Source organism: Alligator sinensis, unplaced genomic scaffold (genome assembly GCF_000455745.1).
Source record: "Alligator sinensis unplaced genomic scaffold, ASM45574v1 scaffold923_2, whole genome shotgun sequence".
NCBI lineage: Eukaryota > Metazoa > Chordata > Crocodylia > Alligatoridae > Alligator > Alligator sinensis.
The window spans coordinates 506829-525957 of record NW_005842589.1 but is presented as its reverse complement, the minus strand read 5'-3'; the positions used below and the strand labels follow the sequence as shown (position 1 = coordinate 525957).

The window sequence follows — 19129 nt, the reverse complement described above, 5'->3', positions numbered from 1 at the left end:
GGGTTTGAGAGGATCAGCAGCGCTTAGAGATCCTCACGCTCCTTTCCCGAACTCCACGTGCTTTCTCTCTCTCCGACTTGGGCGGAAACTACCCAAGCCTTTCGTACGGCTAGCAAGCCAATAGCTAGCCGCCACGTGTGCCTATATTAAGATCAGCCAATAATGTGGCGGAAATCTTAATACAAATGGCGGGAACTTCCTTGTACCGTGCATCACTATAATGCAAAAGAAATGCACGATGCAAAGAAGGCTACAGAACTGGCGGGAAAAGCTCCTGCACGCGGGTTCTTAATTGCAACAGAACGCTCCACCGTGCAAAAGAGCTGCAATTTAGCGGGAACACAATTTAGCGATGCCGAAGCACACACAAACAAAAGAAATCACAACTTTGGGTTGTGACACTACCCAGATTGGGATCATTTCCAGATTTGCGAAGTGTGCACTCCATCCTGTCCTCCAAATCATGAACAATGATATTAAACAGTACTGAACCCTAGACAAATCCCTAGTGAACCCACATGATACTTCCTCCTGAGTAGACAAAATAAGCCATTAATTATTGCTTTTTGATCACGGTAATCCAACCAGTATCCACCTTTCAATAGATCTGCCTAGATTGTGTTTCTTTAGTTTACTAATGATAATGTTATGGGACACTGCCAAAAGCCTTGCTAAAAGTCAGTGTATACTACATCCACTGCTCTCCCCCTATCTACAGAAACTGTTGTCACCTTGTCATAGGAGGAAATTACTTGCTCTTCATGGTTCCATATGGACTGTTCCTGATCATCTTGTTCTTCAGGGGCTTAGAAATAAATTCCTTGATAACATGTCCCATGTTCTTTCTAGGTAGTCTGCATATAAACAAGCACAGTGAGTATATAATGGCATTATATGGAGCCTTTGGGATATGGCTTTATGGCTTTGATTTATTGGTCAACTGAATTGATTCGTTATTTGTATATTTTTTTGCTGGTGGGTGGTCATAATTTATCATTCTAAATTTAATTATCTGTTAAAGTACCTAAAGGGTTTTTTATAGCTTTAAAAATATATATTTTATAACTGTTTAAAGAAATAAGTTAAATGGGCCTGGGATGGTTGAATTACTCAGGAGTGGCCATGTATTTGTCCTTATGTAGGTCATCCAAATGACTGTTAATAACTCCTTTTTTACATGCTACACTGTCAGGCATTCTTTATATGCAGTAAGTGTCACAGAAAGGAGAAAAAACATGCATATTTAAGAACACACATTCTACAGCTACGGTTTTCCTCTGTTAAGTCTTTTTTTTTTTTTTTAATTTTAAGACCCAGAGTAATAACTACTGCTAGATAACTGTCATAAGTAATGAGAAACTGAGGTACTCAGACAAAGGAAGACGTTCATTTTCAATCAATCAGCAGTGTAATTATGAATATAAATCATGTTTATAGTGTGATTGTATGTGTACATTTACTATGAACATATAAATTTTCATGTACAAATGTGTGTCCATCCATGCCCTATTTATCCTATGATAAATTTATCAGAAATCTGTACAATTTATCATATTTATCCATTCCAGTTTACTCATCATTCTAGGAATGTATGCTACCATTACAAGCCTCTCTGTAGTTTTAAAAAGCAGAGGGGGAAAAAAAACAAACTCAAACCTGAAACCTCCACAAGCAAACAAACCAAACATTCATGCCTGAGGCCTAGGGTTCAGAAATCTCCCCTATAACTACTCCCAGCTTTTCTAAACCAAGAAATACCATATCTTATGTGTTAAGGTTTGCCAGACTAGAAAGAGAAACTGTATTAGCATTTCTATGGGAAGATTCCTGTCCTCTCTTCCTGATATAACTCATCCCTTACAGCTAACTCTGAAAATTTCTACATTATAGAAAAATGATTTGTTATTTTTCACATTTTACTTGTTTTAACATTTCTTTCCATCTGAGCTTTGAACAATTAGACTTGTGGTAGATGAAACACCTGAACTTGCAGAACTCAGAAATAGCTTCTGTAACATTTTAGAAATATGTTCTTGTAAGATATGGTTCATACAGAATACACAATGACAGGATAGCTATCATTTGGATAGGATTTTCATGAGTACTTAAATGATCCAGGAACATGAGTACCACTGAACATCAAGAAGAAGACCCAATTCTTAAAGAGATCTTTCCAGAACCACTCATCATAACCTTTAAACAAGCACTGAACCTCACTAACCTCCATCACAAGATCAAACCACTTTGACCCAATCTACACCCAATGGATGCAGAGCACGCCAGGACAAGAAATGCAAAACCTGCCAACACATCTCCACCACCCCATCCCACAACAGAACCATCACCATTCCTGGATCTTATACCTGAACCTCCAGAAATGTTATATATCTCATCCACAGCACCAAATGCGCTGATGGAAAATATGCAGGAGAAACCAAACAACAGCTGTGCACCAGAATGAATGCACACTGAAAATATATCAAAGACAAGAATACCACATTACCTATGGAGGCATACTTTTCAAGTCAGTCACTCCCTCTCCAATCTCTAAGTTCTAATACTCAAAAGGAACTTACAAAACACCTTTCATAAACAAGCCTATGAACTTCACTTCATAAATCTACTGGATACAAAAAATCATGGACTCAATATAGATATTGAATTTATGACACATTACAACCTGCCTGGCATTTTTGGTTCACCAGATATGTGCCCGACCTGACCTTTTTACACTTCTCTTTTCCACCCCTTCCTCTCCTCTCCTCCTTTTTACCCTTTGTCTTCCTAATTTCCAGCTATCTGTTTTTTCACAGATGGCCTCTTTTCTACTTTGGAAAACTACTACAGCAACCATACTTGCACCCTTACTTACCTTTGCCCCCCACCCCCAGCTCCTTGTTCCCCCTCCCTTCCCTTCTTTATCTTTGTTCTCCTAATTTCCACCTATTTATATTCTCACAGACATCCTGTCACAGTTTTAGCTTAATTCCTTGGAGATCTCAGAACAGTAGAGACTCCCTATGCCTGAAGAAGGGTGATTGCGGCCAAAAGCTTGCAAAGAACTTTTTTTTCCAGCTACTCAGTTGGTCTAATCACATCTACCCAAAGAACCTAGCCTGTCTATGTCCTTAGACCAAAATGGCTACAACCAAAAACCCACTGAACATCAATGGGTTTGGGGCTCTTAATTTGTGTACGTTCATAATAATCATCTGTCTGGGTTTGAAATAAGTAATTTAACCATACTTGTACCATGTAGTCAATATAGATGCACATTTAGGGAAAAATCTCTGTTTGTCCTTCACACACACGGTACTGAAATAAACTGAGAGAGACTTTGGGGAATGTGAAATAAAAATAAAATGCTCAAAGGTAAATAAAGTTATATGCAATCTCTTACTCTTGTTTCTCAAGGCATGCAGCAAATAAAAATAATTTAGGTCATATTTAAAAAAAATAGTTGCAGGTCACCTTTTAATATTCCATTCTTCATGCTTCAAATCCCCATTGAAATTCAGCATTACTAGATTGCTGGATGATAAAGGACATAATTTTTTGTGTTCTCAAACAATGTGTGCCAAAGGCAAAAGAATGACATTTGTATGCAACACTATCTACATTATATGTGCTTGTTCATCTATCTCAATAACCGACTGTCATCTTTGTGTGTATATGTCTTACAATGATAATAAGTGTCCAATGCTGCTCAAGATGTCAAGTTTTCAGGGATAGATTTCTAGCTGCAGGCAACCTGAGCAAAGTACCTCACATTAAGAACATTCTTTTTCTTAGTCACTGACCATATTAAGCTCTTTAATGTAACTTTATAGGCATTCTGTAACTTCAGTTTAAAATTATCATCATGTGAGATTTTAACTATAGCCTAACTTAAAATATGTACTTTTGTAGGCATTGTAGTGAATATTATTTTCATTTAATCTAATTTATATATTCTGTTCTAGATGACCACTTTTGCTGAAATTTTAAAAATGTAATCAATTTTATAAAATGCAGAGAAAATTAGTATATTTAAGTGATAATAAGATTTTTGGCTACAGCAAATTTATTTTTAAGTATAAACTGTTGCACCGTTCACTTTGGTAACAGCAAGCAGAAACTCTTTGCCCATATATACAAGTGAAAATTCATTAACTTCCAAATAAATGAACCACTGTAAATAAGACCAACATTTAGGTAACTCCATATATACCAAATGCCAAACTCTGAATACCCCTACATGAATGCTTATATTACTTCTGAAAATTTAAAACTCGATTAGAGACATGTGGGGGTTTTTTGTTGTTTTTTTTAAAAGAAAAAGCTAAATGTTGGTATACCTTACAGTTATATAAGTTATAAGATGCAAATCTGTCTTCATAGGAAAGCATAATTTACTTGTTCCACCAACACTTGTTTTGGACAGTGTAATTAGTTGGAACTACTCCTTTGATGGTTCATGAGAACAGAAGTGACATTTTATTACAAAATAGTTATTGTTTTTTATTTTCTCTTTTTTTTTCCCCCCTGAGTTATTTCACAGGTTTTTGGTACTTAAAGTTTTGATGCATTTTGCTAGTTATCAACTTTTCATGGTGTATAAATTGTGTGTGAAATGCATCTTGGAATGGCAGTTTAGCCCCTAATATTGGGATTTTTTTTCTCTCCCTCTTATCAGGCAGAAAAGTGTTATAACAATGTATTGTGTGTCATACTTTGAAACAATGGCAATAGGAAATGAATAGTAGAACTGGTGTTTATCAAGTTTTAAACAGAAGGACAAAAGAATGGCTGTTGGCCAGTAGACAAACTGAAGATAAGGCTCTTATGGAACTATAAAATTAATGAGGTTTTACATAGCAAACTCATTTAATATACCAGAAGGGGTACATACTGCCGTTACATTTAGATTGATTTAACTAAAGTTAGATCAGTCTAAATGCCCATCAATCTAAATGTGCAGGTGTTCAGAGTGGTTAAATCAGGCAAAAAAAGTCAGGCCCGATTATAAATTAGTTCACCTAAGGAAGTAAACCAACTTAGATTGTGACAGATTAACCCAATCTATTGAATGTCTGTACATATTCAGAGTCCAGCCCTGGAACTGAGAAAGCCCAGCCCCTTGTTGCAATCCCAGGGCTATACTCTTTCTAACCCAATGCTGACCAGGTTACTTTTAAACCCCTCCCTACAGGCAGGGCAAACCCCTCCTCCCGTCTGGTGGACCTGCTAGCCTCAATTCTACCTACATCTCCTCCCACCTTGACTTACTTATACCGGGTTCCCTGCACAGATCCCAGTACCGTGAACAGCTGTACATGCTCCTTCCATTCTACATTCACATGGTTTAAAATAAAGTGTGTAAACATCAACCAGGTATGATGAACAGATGTACACATCCTAAAAAGTAAATAAGCTTTTTTTATCAACATCACCTCAATTTCTAATGTGATTTTACATGATTTAGCCAATGACTGCTAACTTGTTTTTTCATTATCTATGAAAAAGGTCTTTTAGACTACATCTTTTTTGTTTTCGGGCATTTTTACACATGGTGCGGGACACAGTGCCAGGCATTTTAATTAGCTAGCCATGCTAATTAAAAGTACCTGCATGTCACGTGTTTCAGCATCCCTGCACTGCAAAAATGGTGACGGGGCACTTTGAACTAAAACTCATCAAATATGTTTCATTTCAAAGTGCCCCGCTACCATTTTTTCAATGCGGAGATGCACAGGGAAGCTGATACATGTGACATGGAAGGCTGCTGGAGCACATAAATTTCTGTGCTTCAGCAGACTCGATTGATCGAGTCCACTCCAACGCGCTGGATTTTCAGCATGTTGGATGGAGCAGGCTTCACACACATGTATAGGAGCCCTTAGATGCCAGAGCACGTGAAGTTTGTTCAGTATTGCATGTGTCCCATTGTTTAAATTCCAATATGCAGAAAATTAATGTACATTAAATGGCAACCTGTGCTCAGCTTTGAATGCTGTACTCATACTTATCTACATAGTGCTTCATATCTTTACAGACTGTATATAATTAATTGATTACTTTTAAAACTATTTTATTTCTACTTAATTTATCCTAGATCAGAGGAGGAAAGCTCATGATAACCTATACAAGAAAGAATGATGCTGGCAAATACATCTGTGTTGGAACAAATATGGTGGGAGAAAGAGAGAGTGAAGTGGCAGAGCTTACTGTTTTGGGTAAGAAAAACTCCACCTGATTATTCTGAGCTATCCAAATGGCATCCCACAGACTACATACAGCCTGCAAGGGATTAAATAGTCACACCCCCAGGCTCCTGCCTGACCACTGCTTCCCCCCACTGCTCCCTCTGCAACAGCAATTAGAGGATCCAGTTCCACCTCCCTCCTCTAACTGCTGTTTTTTACCCCTGCCCCGGGCAGTGTGGCAGCATGGAAAGCTGAGGGTGAGCCTGATGCATGTGGTGCAACAAGGAATGTGGGGGGAACATCACAGGTACATGGTGTGGGAGGGCAACTGCACGACTGCTCAGTGTAGTGGCGCAGGAGATCACAGATGCGCAGTACAGCAGTACGATGGTGGGTGGGGTGGGGAGTGCAGGCACGCAGTCATGGACACAGTGCAGTGGTGGAGGAAGATGGGGAGGGAGCTGTCTATGGAGTGTGCTATCCAGGAGGGCTGTGGCCCACCCTGATGTAGCCTATAGAGCATGCAGCCCTGACTGGTGGAGCCCAGTGAACTGACAGCCTCTGGCCACGTCAAAGTTGAGCACCCCATTGATAGTGCTTCATTAGTGAAGTTTGAGCAGCCCTAATTTTTTCTGTCAGGAGACCTTTTCTGTCCTTTTCTCGCAGTGTTGGTATTGGAGATTTTTTTTTATCAGTTATATTTCAGAAAATGACTAATGAATTATCTGGGTTGGTTGGCACATGGTAGAATATTGTAGAAATTAAAAAAAAAACTGTGGCTCCAGGACAACAGAATAAGGGAAAGAAGAAAGAAAAAGAAAACACACATCAGCCAACTGTCAATGTGTGATCACAAAATAAAGATTTATTTTTCAAATATGTAGTCAGATCTGACTTGCAAATTTGGTTTTTATGATTTATATACTGCCAGTTTCTCTTAACAATACTAGTATTATAGTGTCAAACCAAAAAGTAACATTAGTTACTAGTACATACATACTTTTCCCCTTCCTTGAACAAGGTAAGAATCATTCCAAATATGGGACCGAATACTTAATGATATGAAATTTTGGAATGTGAATAACTCTAATAAATGTATGTGCACAATATAACAGGAGAACCTTCTGTAGGGCAACGCATCATAACCTTATTGAGAGCTACCTCTTTTTGCCTTTTTGCTTTCCTGAAGTGTGAGGCCCAAAACAGGACACACAACTTCAGGTGAAGCCCCAACAGTCTTAATAGAGTGCTTACCTGGATATATAAGTGACACTTCTGTTAAGACAACCCAGGATTCTGTGGGACTTTTTTTGCAACAAGAGCATACTGGTAACTCATATTTAGCTTATGGTCTACTGTAACCCCCAGGTCCTCCTCTGCAATACTGCAGCCATAGCCACTCATTCACCAGTCTGCATTTCTGTATGCAATTATTCTGTCCTGTGGGCCATAATTCAAGGATGGTGTTTGGAAAATGGCCTCAGTTGCGTGTTGAGTGGGGCACTGAGTAGTGACCCCAACCCAGACACGCTCGGGGATGCCAAGTGTGAGAGAGGAAAAAGCGCGACAAGTAGTAGGTGAAGAAAATTCATAAATTTACTTACAAACCAACAAGATGATTAACGAGTTGAATACTATTTACAGTGGCAGGGAGACACAGATGAGGTGGGACAGGAAAAAAAATGAACAACTGATGGGTAGCGGCAAGTAACAAGCAAGGTGTAATCGTGAAGGTCGACTGCAGCCGAAAATACTGTCAGGACAAGTATGATGCCTAGTTGGGCAACACACAGGGCGTTCCGGATAGCGCGTGGTCTAGCTATAAGCTGTGGTAGCCTATGCTAGGAATCTAGCTAGAGACCTAGGGGTCTGTCCAGTCAAGACAGGTGATCAGGCTGTCTTCCTGAGTTCGGGAGCATCTGGGGACCCTACGCTGAGGCGCGCTGTCCCCTTTATAGACTCCCTAGCCAATCAGGGTCCCCCCTTGATGGAACATTCTGGAGCCCTCAGCATGCTGGTCCGGCCAGTCACGCTCTAGGGGCAACTTCTGATTGGTTAGGCTACTAGCGATCACGCACTGGCCGCATGATAGTGCAGGTTAAGGTCTCATTCCTCCGCCACTGCATCACCGAATACCAGTCACGGGTAGCCATGTCACTTAATGTAGTGGCAACAATCTGGTGGAGTCATATCACCTCCTGACATGTCCCAGATGCAGGACTTTGTACTTGTCCTTGTTGTCTCATCTGATTGATCCTAGACCATTTTCTTAGTTTGTTCAAGTAACTCAGAATCTTAACCCTACTCTGGAATATCTGCAATTCCACCCAACTTGGTGTTATCCACAAATATGCTAAATATGCACTCAGTCTTATCATCCAAATCATTACTGAAGATACTAAACAATAGTGGACCCAGGATAGCTTCCCCAAGGGAATCCCATTTGATACCTCCTCCCAAATGGACATTAAGCCATTGAGCACTACTTGGGCGCATGTACATGTGCCCCTATGGCACTGTTGTTACTGCACCATCATTCAGTACTTCCTTTCTTACTGCACCATCATTTAGTGGCAGTCCATACTACACCGTGCTGGCAGTGCATGGTTATTTTTAGCTGCTATATCGTCATAGCAACATGCTGTACTGAGGGAGCACATTGCTTTGGTAATGTAGGGGTGGCACCATGGTTTTTGCTCATGGACACTACATCGCCATAGCACATTGCTATGGCGAAATAGTGTCACATGTAGATGGCCCTTTGTTAGGTATGATGATCCAACCATCTAACTAGTACATTTGTCTAGTTTAGATGCCCTTAGCTGGTAATGAGTAGGGATCCAGGTTTTCTCTGATAAAATAAAATCCCCAATTTTTGGTTTAAAAAAGTAATCCCAAATTTCCGTTTTCTATGATTAAACTTCATTTTCATCATGTAAAACTGGGGATTTTGGGTTACTTTTTTAAGTGAAAATTGGGGATTTATTTTAAATCGGAGAAAACCAGGATCCCTGTCAATGAGTATGTCACTGAAGACCAATGTCAAAAGCCTCTCTAAAATCAATATATGTGTTGGTTGTCTAAAGTCAACATATCTACTGCTAAATTCAACGTATCTACTGCTCTCCCGCTATCCGCAGAGCCAGTCAAGTCACTTCAAAATAGTGTAAGACGTAGGCTAGGGATAGATGTTCAAAAAGCGTGAGCCTAAATTGATTCAATCTTTACAGGTTAGTCTAACCTGGCTAGGCTAAATCAGTTTTGTAACTTGACAGACATCCCAGAAATGCAGGCACATTCCTGCAGTGTCTCAGGCTAGAAGCCAGGGGACGTTAGAGCAGCCCTCCCTTCCCTTCCACAGCATGCAGCTGAGATGTGTGTGGCTGGGCTCTGGAAGGACACTGTGATTGGTCTAGTAGGGAATTGATAGCCCTAACTCAGTGTTTATCACCCAATTAAGAAAACAACAGAGGGACATTACCAGCTACTTGTTGATTCAGCAAAGACTGTAGCCAGGCTGTGGTCTGCTAGCTAATGCACAGAAACCTCCTCAGCAAGGCAAAGGGGAGGGGGAAATTGCTGCTCAGCAGGGAGTGGTGAAGAGAAGGGGAAAGCAGCCCACAGTCTCTGGAGCTGCAGCCAGGGAGCAGAGGGGAGGGTCAAGCCCTGCTGTGGAACAGAGAGCCCTGCCCAGCCCAGAGAGCATGTTGGGATGCTTGGGGACTCTGATTTAACTTTATCCAGGAAGGGGACTGGGACAGACATTGCATAAACCGGTTTGAGCCAAATCAGTTAAACCTGGTTGAATGTAGTATTGGACTTATTTCAAACTGGTTTCAGCCATTCTCAAACTGGTTTATGTGCACTGAACATCTATTGTCTTACAGGTTTCAACCAGTTTCTGATCACTTAAACAAGTTTATGTGTAATGTCTGTCCCTAGCCTTAAAGAGGTAATACATACTTTATGACTTCAGGAACTTCCCATCCTTATGGTAGGTCAAATCTGGTTAGATTCAGTATAGTGCCTTTGAATTGGCCAGTGGCATTTTTTTCTGGTTTTGAACGAATCTCCAAAGTCTCCAGTTCATTGACTTGTTTTAATGCTGTTGAGAACTGACTCTGGATAAATTGAAGTCCCATTCAGAATTGTTTTTGAGTAGCAAAGATTTTTTTGTATATGTTGATTCTGTTGTGATAACTTTTGGAAACTCAAGATTATTTTGTTTGTGTTGTTCTGTTGCTTTCACATTTGGGCATTTTAAAGTCTTTGGTCTATAAGGAAATGTATGGTCTTAAAAAGTGTTGACTATTGCAGGAAATGCATATTTCTTTGAATCAGGTTCTCGCATTGGAATCCCATTGAGCTGTATTGGTTAATTTTCTACACAGACTTCTTTAACCATTATCTTAGGTATATTAATACTGATTGTTAAACATTGCATGTTGGAAAGTGTACTTGGATTTAATTTCTAAAGATTTATAACAGCCATTTTTAATGGAGTTGTATGTGTGCTTCCCTTCTCCCCCCCCCCCCCCCTTCTGGGTTGTTTTTTTGTGCCCCCCCCCCCCCCCCCCCCCCACTTGTGGTTGCTTGTCTCCATGTCTTCCTGTTCACCTATACTAAGTGTAGTCTCATAGAAAAGGCATAGGAGAGCTCAAAAACCAAAAGTTCTCATGCACCTCTCCCCAGTTTGTTGACCGAAGTTCTCTCTCTGATCCGCAGAGATCAAGCGTCTCTCAAGCACAGTACTTCAACAAGGGTAGATTCCATGTCAACTCTTTTCACCAATCAGGAGAACTCTCAAGAATAAGGGCAATGGCAATATAGTTCCCCTCCAAAATTAGTACAAATGATAGCAGCATCCTCCTTTTTCTCCATCTGTTGGGAGCATGAGCAACTGGTGCCTCCTGAATCTGGGAGGGCATCCACAGAAGCTGCCAATGGTGGCGGCCCTGTCAGGACGGGCACTAGCCCTGCCGACAGCTTTGGTGTTGGCCATCAGGGGTGGCACTGGCCCCATAAGGGAGGGCCAGTGCACCCCCTACCAGTTTTCTATAGCTGGGAGCAGTGTAAGTTGAATGTCAGGACCAGCATCCCAGCTGCTGGAAACCTACATTAACAGCCCAATTGTTGACGAGGGAGTGTCTGCCTGGCTTTTCATACTCACCCAACACAGCAATGGAAAATTGCTGACAGGGATCCAAAGCACAGAGGACATAGTAAGATGTTTTCAGGCCTCAGCCCTCCCTCACTACCGAGTGTCTTCTCCTCCTCTGTCCAGCCTCCCAACAGGGCAGGTCTAATCCCAGCCAGAATTACCATCATATTGTGTCTTCTACTATTGCACGCACGGCAGCAATCCCTTTTGAAACTTGCAGATTAGAGCTTGATATCCCAAGGGTCAGGTCAGCTGTGTCCAGACCTCTTCCATGAATGTCACTTGAACGGAGTGAGGGACCTGATAAGCACCTTCCAAAGCATTCTACCATCAACTTGTAACCTACCATTTCTGAAAGCAAGAAGGCATTTCTGAAGCTGCTCAAAGTGTGACCCACCACCTCTCCCGTCCCAGGGGTCTTTGAGTATAAAATTCCTGTCCCTCTCCCCGCCACCTCCCTCTGAGGAGGGGGAGGTAAAGGATCAAAGCTAGGATGATAATTGAAATGATTAAAAGTCTCACAAGTATACCAACCCCTCTAGTCATCCCAGCAGAAAAACAAAAAGCACTAATGGAATAAGGCTGATAAATTTTGGAAGAGTCTGATTCAGGGAATTCCTCTAGAAAGAAGTTCAAAAGAGGAAAGGTTAAATCTGTTCCCCACAGACAACATAAATCTGAAGAGTGAAGCAGAGGATGTTTCTCTTTGTTTTCTACCCCTACTCACATTTTATGGAGTAAATTCTTGATGCTGATTCCCTTGCTCATTTTCATGGACAGATAGATCTCAACACTGGTTCTCTGGCTCACAGTCTCTGAATACAGTATGGCAGATCAATACAGAAAAATACCAGGTCACAACCACCGAGGATATGAGGCAAGAATGTATTTAGCATTTTGAGAGTACTGTAGAATCTGTGCCTACTCTAGTAAAGCTATAGTTATATATCTCTCCTCACATACCCCGAGAAGGTGAAATGGTTGGCACAGGGGCATTCTGCCAAATATAAAGGACAGGGAAAGTCTCAGGTTATTGTGTTCTAACTACTGGGTTGTCATCTCCAGCTCCCCTAATGGTCTCTGTGCTTTAAGGTCTGTGCTTTATTATTTCTGGAAACCTCTGTGGCAGGTTTCCAAGCCTTGCCTCCATCTCTTACCCCTAGGAAATCATTAGGATTTGATGAGACAGTCAGTAGTCCTTCCAAACCCAGAATCCATTCTGTAAGCCAGGTGGTCTTCAGCATGCATGATTCAAATTTATTTTGGTTTTACTACCAAAAAAAAAAGGTACTTATTTCTTAAGTGGCCAAGTGCTTCTTTCTAACTTTTCATTTTAAAGAGTGGTCTTCTCAGAGTACAGGCCTATCAGAGGCAGCCAGGTCCAGGGAGATAGCATCTCATGTTCTTTGGGCATGCTAACTATCAGAGCACCAAAAACAAGTAAATGGAAACTACAGTCTGATACCCTGAGTATGTCTGCATACTTCCACAAGCAAAGTTAGCATAGCTGGAGAGTACTGCAAGTATAGTCCATCTCAACTTAATTAAAAAGAAGACCACTGCAGTTATCAACCACAAGTATTCCAGAAGATTCACAAAGAAACCAACATTTGAGATAAAGGAGACTGTATTACAGTAGATCTCCATCTACCAGGAGATTGTATTACAGAAAATCTAAAGAATGCTTATCTCCAGACTCAGATAGCTTCTTAGGTACAGGATTTTGTCCTTAATATTACAACAGCAGTGCAGCAGTTTATGAAAATGGAGGTAGTATCTATAACAGCTCTCAAGAAGGAAGGGGACCCTGTGTGCCCCTTCTTGGGAAGTGTCACTATTCTCCAGAGAGAATGACATACTGATCACTGTTTCTTTAAGATTGAGAATAATTCTAGGCCTAGAAGTTCGAACGCCACTTAATTCAGAAAGACAAATGGTTGGCTTATATTTTATTATTTGGTGCTAATGGGAAAGAAGACTTCAGTCATCCATATCTAGGTGATTAGAATACAGTATTTAAGATGCATAGAAGTAAAAAGGTAAAGCTACCTCTTTCAGTATCAAAGCTCATTTCCTTGGAGCTTCTCTGGCAACAAGATCATATGCCGTATATAAAGAAACACTGTAAAGCCAACATCTGATTCACTGTTCATGTCTTTTCCAAATTCTGTGCATTCAACATCTGTAATCACTTGATGCTATCTGCAGGTGGCAGGTGCTCTTTACTCTGTAGTAGCTCAGTAACTGTTAGGAAAGAATACCCTTTTGCACTTGTACGTAACTGTATAAAAAAAACCTTGAGGGGTAAGTGAAAATTTCAGTAGTAACAGCTCAGTAGGGTTGTTCTTCTACACCATCTATTTCTTAGGATGAGCTGCCCCAAAGCTCTAACTCTGTAGAATTTACAGGTGGTCAGCATAACTCTGGGACAGCAGTGACTTTTGTGGACAGGAGTTATAAAAAAAAAAGTAAATCTGTTTTTCTGTGAGCTGGTCCTAAAGAAAATGTTCAGTCTCCCCACTGCAAGGCTTGAGATGTTTGTAAAACACAAGTTGCTACTAATTCCAGTACATGTTTCTAAAAAAGATGCTATGGTGATTTTAAGTAATCCCAGAGTTCATGGTAGTCTCAGAGATGCTGATGAAACAATACTTAATTTGGGCTTTCCATCCGAGTTACAACTTTTTAGCATTATCAGTAACCAGGTGGTCATTGGTTCAGGAACCTGGTTTGTGTTGCAGAAGAGAAACAGATGTCATACAGCTAGGACTAGCTATAATTTTTGTCATGCTTCCTGCAGTTCTTGAACCAAAATTGACCAAGCTGTGCACCAGCACCCCAAGAAACACAGGTCAGTCAGATACCCCCAGGAGCTATGGCCTTCATCACTGGTCTCCAGCCATTCTTCCCACTGCTGTGAGACCTCCTTTTGGCTGTACTCTTGCCCTCTAAATATGCGCCAGAAGAACAGTGGCAGACTGTCCCTCAGGAGATTCATCTCACTGCTCTCTGCTGACCTATTACTGCTCAGGCAATTCAGTATACTAAGCAAAGGAAATAGTTCTTAAGGGCATGGGGGATTTGCATGTAGTTCTAATCCAATTTTCCTTTTCCTTCCTTGTAGAAAGACCATCTTTTGTGAAGAGACCCAGTAACTTAGCAGTAACTGTGGAAGACAGTGCAGAGTTTAAGTGCGAGGCACGAGGTGACCCTGTACCTACAGTAAGATGGCGAAAAGATGATGGGGAATTACCAAAAGCAAGGTGCAGTATATTTTGCTCCCTTTTGGATGAGATAAAATGCAATTTACATTTGATATATGATCTCTCATCTAAGAGATCCACTCCTGCGAAGGTGGCCTGTAAGATCTAACAAGATTTTTCTTAGTTACATAGTCCTCCGCTTACAGTCATAATTCACTTTTATATAAAAACTCAGAACTAGTTCCTTGTATTCTAACATAAGAAATTCACAAAGGTACCATGCTCAGTCAATAATGTATGATGCACATTAATTCCATACTCAAATAACTTTCTGTAATTATCAAAACTACTGGAAAATGTATCATACATAATAAAATTAGGTTACAGCACCTAAATGGGTTAATGGAATTGCAATTAATGAAAAATGCAGCCTGTTAATGCATAGACTGCTCTTGACGGATGTGCTCTCTTGTTATCAAGTCTCCTGTTCATGTCTTTTCTGTCATTCCTCTATTGCAGAGGCAGAAAGTAAATCTGTCTTGTAAAAAGGAAATACATTTTATGAGGGATTCTTTCTCCATTTTGTTTAAATCATCAGTTTAAAAATGGTTAGGTTTTTTTTTTCCAAAAAGGAAGCACTATAACACTTGGCTCCATTTGTGTTCTACATCCCAGTCTTGTTTCCTGTTAATTCAGTGTATAATTTCACTAAAAACCCATTTAGTTTTCCTGCAAATTTTGTGCAGGAAAATTTGACTTTCTTTGAAAAGAAACACATTAGTTACATTAAGTCAGGATGAGAAAAAAGGTGACGAAATCAGAACAAGTATGACGCTACAGTCTTCCTTTTAAAAAATAGTATATGAATTGTTATTCCTTGTAACTTTCTAAAATGATGATTGGTTACTTCATAAGAACAGTGTAGCTCTCTTAACCTTTTTTTACCCTTATATTTTCTTATGGTACGTGTATTTTTTTCCATCTTCCTACATTCAAATGAAGAAAAGTGTAAAGAATAATAACTTTTTTCAGAAATCTGATTAAATATACCTCCAAAATGCATATTAAAAAAATTAGGTCAAGATGTAATTAACTTTACATGAGTGAAACTCCACTAATGTCAATTGGGAAAGTATTGATTTTCAAATTATTACTAAAATGACAGCTAGACAGATGTAACTGTGTACTTGTGTGTATGAAGAAATGGTTGAAACATGCATCTTGCATTCATAATATAAAAGTAAGCATTTCAAAGCATCTCTTTTCATGTATATAGAAGAAAATAGATTTTGTATTTTAAAGCAAGAGGTTCCTATACTTACATTTCATATACTGTAGAATTTCATGCGTTAATTTTACTCATACAGTCATGTTTGTTTCCTATTACATGTATTTAAGATATGAAATACGTGATGATCACACCTTGAAAATCCGGAAAGTTATGGCAGGAGACATGGGGTCTTATACCTGTGTTGCAGAAAATATGGTTGGAAAAGCTGAAGCATCAGCAACGCTAACAGTTCAAGGCAAGAATGATTCTTTTTATAGTAGTTAATACCAGAAAAAGCAAAGAAAATGGATTTTCTAGGCAATAGCATTATTAAAATTGTCAATAATATTTAACATGCTGGGTTATATTAAAAAATAGAGAAAAAATAATTTTGGTTTAATTATTTGAATTCTGTTAAACGACTAAAGCATTTCAAGCATAATACTGTATTTTGTTTTGTTTTTTCACAAGTATGGCAAGAGTTAAGTATAATGCTGGGAAAGGGAAGTGAATGCATTTAGAACTCAGTGTGATTAGAAACATGTTACTACTAATCTTTGGATTTAAAAGCTGAGTAGGCAGGAGAGCCCCTTTCCCCTTGCACTTGCCACATCAAATTTTTTAACTGGAAAAATAACTAACTTCAAGTGTCTCTTCCACTTTTATTTAAAGTTGTAAAGTTGATATTTCGATATTCTCAAATAGTAAAATTAGTTACAGCATACTGCATTTTGTAACTAATAATCACAATTCCATACAATGTAGACATGAATACTATTCAGTACACTAAATCAAATCACCGGCATTTTCCAATGTTTTTCACATGAAAAAATCCATGAAAATACATTGCAGCAATACTGTTTCTTTGTATGATAAAAATTCAGTGGAACTCAGTGAACTAATATGTGTAAAAATTCTTCATTGCCTTTATATACACAATCCAGATGTTCGCTATTCAGATAATCCCTCTCTTCCTTTCCCGGCTAGCAGGCAGGCAATGATGTCATACTGATGTTTTTTTGCTAAACTAATGTCTCTGATCTTCCTTCTGTCCTTTCCTCTGTTCAGCAGAAATTAGTCATTATAGTGTTCTGGGAAATATGGTCCTAAAAGTATTTTATTGGGTAACAACCTCTTCCCCCCACCCCCCACCTTTTTATTTACACATTTATTGTGATTGTGAAGGCCTTGCTCATAAACTGCTTAGCTTGTTCCAGTGGCTGGCACTAAAATACATTTGGTGTCCTTAGCATCTGTGGCTGTTAGGAATAATAAGGAGGTACTTTCTTTGAGACGTTCTAATAAAAACAAGCCCTTTGACCTGTTTTTATCTTTTTTTGCCTATTGCGATGCTTACTATGGAAATTACCGTGTTCACTCAAATACGAGGGTTTGGGGTTTTTTGTTTGTTTTTTTAACCAATCAGCATAATGAAAAAAGCCCCTCATTTTATAATCCCTTACAAGGAAATCATATTAAATATGTTGTCTATCATTAAACTGCTGCCAAAAGTAATGAAAGCCAATAATGAAGTTGATTAAATGTAGCCAAGGCTGTCCACAACTGTAAGACACATGGCCAATATTGGGCAAACACATTGGGAACTTACCACAAGGACAGGTTAGTGCAGCCCAATCTGCGTAAGACATGGTAGTGCCCATTGCATTCGTTCCCTCTCAGCACTGATTCTTTTTCCGGTCGTGGTGAGCCACTACACTGAATACATTCTGAATTCCTCTTCACTCACTCCCAACTTTCTTTCCTATTTCCAGTTATTCTTGTTTTTTCACCAGCCTTAAATGACTGGCAAATACCTGAATAAGATGGGGGCCCAAACAGTTCAGCTATGTTGCTCCCTCTCTTAGTCTGTTATATATAATGATTAGTGTGACCCTGTCCTCCATGAGGTGGAGACGAACCAGGTTGCCCTGCACCTCATCTGCATATACATTTTTGAGGATCCTAGGACTCATGACAAGAACACCTAGTTCCAATTGTGAGTGGGAGTGCTACTTAGCACAGGGTTCCTTTGTTGGGGAAGGGGGGTATGTGGAGTACACGCACATACTAAGCAGTACTGAGCTGTGGGTTCACTGTAGCTTGTAACACTGTTGATTCTCCTGGGCCCAATCAAATAAACTGTATAGTAAATCATGACTCTTGGCTTTGGACTGATATCATGCATAGTTTGTACTGTATATAAGTAGGTACAAAACTGCTGCCTAAAAGTGTATTAATAGAGTACATGTGCAAAAACTTGCAGCAGTTTCAAAAAAGGTTAAATGTTTTTGTTCTGGATTTACTAAATTACTACAGGCATGTTTATTTCAAAGTTAGTGTTTTCAAATTTGCCCCTCACTTCCACATGCTCAGGGACAGCAGGGTCTGACAGTAAGGGGGAGCAGGGGAAGGAGGTGCACAGGAAAGAAGTTGGGGCAGAGGGCAAGGTAGTAGTGAGAAGGGGGACAAATTCAAGGCAAATCATTTGATTTTATATATGGAAAATTATAACAAATGTCTGAATATTCCATATATTGAATCTAATTATTGGAGAGTCATCTTATATTCAGGGTCATTTTTTATTTGGATAAATATGGTAAAATGTAAAAACTAACATCACTGGACCATCTGCAAATTCCTTAGCTCCTGTACTAATCTTTAATTAAGGACTCATAAATGAAAATTCACAACCAAAGAAGGTGAAAGCAAAAGTATTGAATTCTTTTCAAACCAATTTGTTAGACTTGAAACTAAGGTCAACATTTACTCCTGAAACTTAAGTTTCTGTAACTCTTGATTCATTTCTTACATTGCTGGAAAAAGCAGCAAGTAGCTCCAGTCCTGCAGCCACTTATTCACATAAAGAAATTTGCTCATGTGAGTAGCTGCGTATTGGGTATAAAGACTAGTCAAATATACATTTACCAAGTGTTTGAATATGTACAGGGTTGAGGGGAACCCACCAATTCCATTTCAGGCCATTCCATCCATAATCCTTTTTTCACCAAATAAGCCCCTTACCTGACTTAGCAAAGTACTTGAGGTTGTTCTACAGTGCATACTTATTCCACAAAACACTTAAACACATTCTTCAATCACATTTACTTCCTGGGGTTAAGAATCATGGGCATCTATTTATGTGCCTGACACCTGCTCTGATAAGTTCTAATTAGACTGTTCCCGCAGCCTCATGGTCATGAGTATTCAGAACCCCCCGCATTTCAAAATGGAGGTGGGGGCACTTTAAAGCTTGTTGAATTATTTTGAATACACAATGTAGGCATTTTTATTAGAGTGGGTCCTCAGAACC

At 39.5% G+C, this 19129-nt stretch overlaps 1 protein-coding gene across 5 annotated transcripts in view; it reads left to right on the top strand.

The window, feature by feature from the left end:
* The window catches only part of ROBO1 (roundabout guidance receptor 1), a 461057-nt gene that overhangs the window by 330670 nt on the left and 111258 nt on the right, over positions 1–19129 (top strand). For all 5 annotated transcript variants that reach the window (XM_025214559.1, XM_006032830.2, XM_025214558.1 and 2 more), the window contains exons 4-6: positions 6095–6215; positions 14471–14609; positions 15948–16075. In XM_025214559.1, the coding sequence (XP_025070344.1) occupies positions 6095–6215; positions 14471–14609; positions 15948–16075 (388 nt within the window). The remainder of the gene's footprint in view (positions 1–6094; positions 6216–14470; positions 14610–15947; positions 16076–19129) is intronic.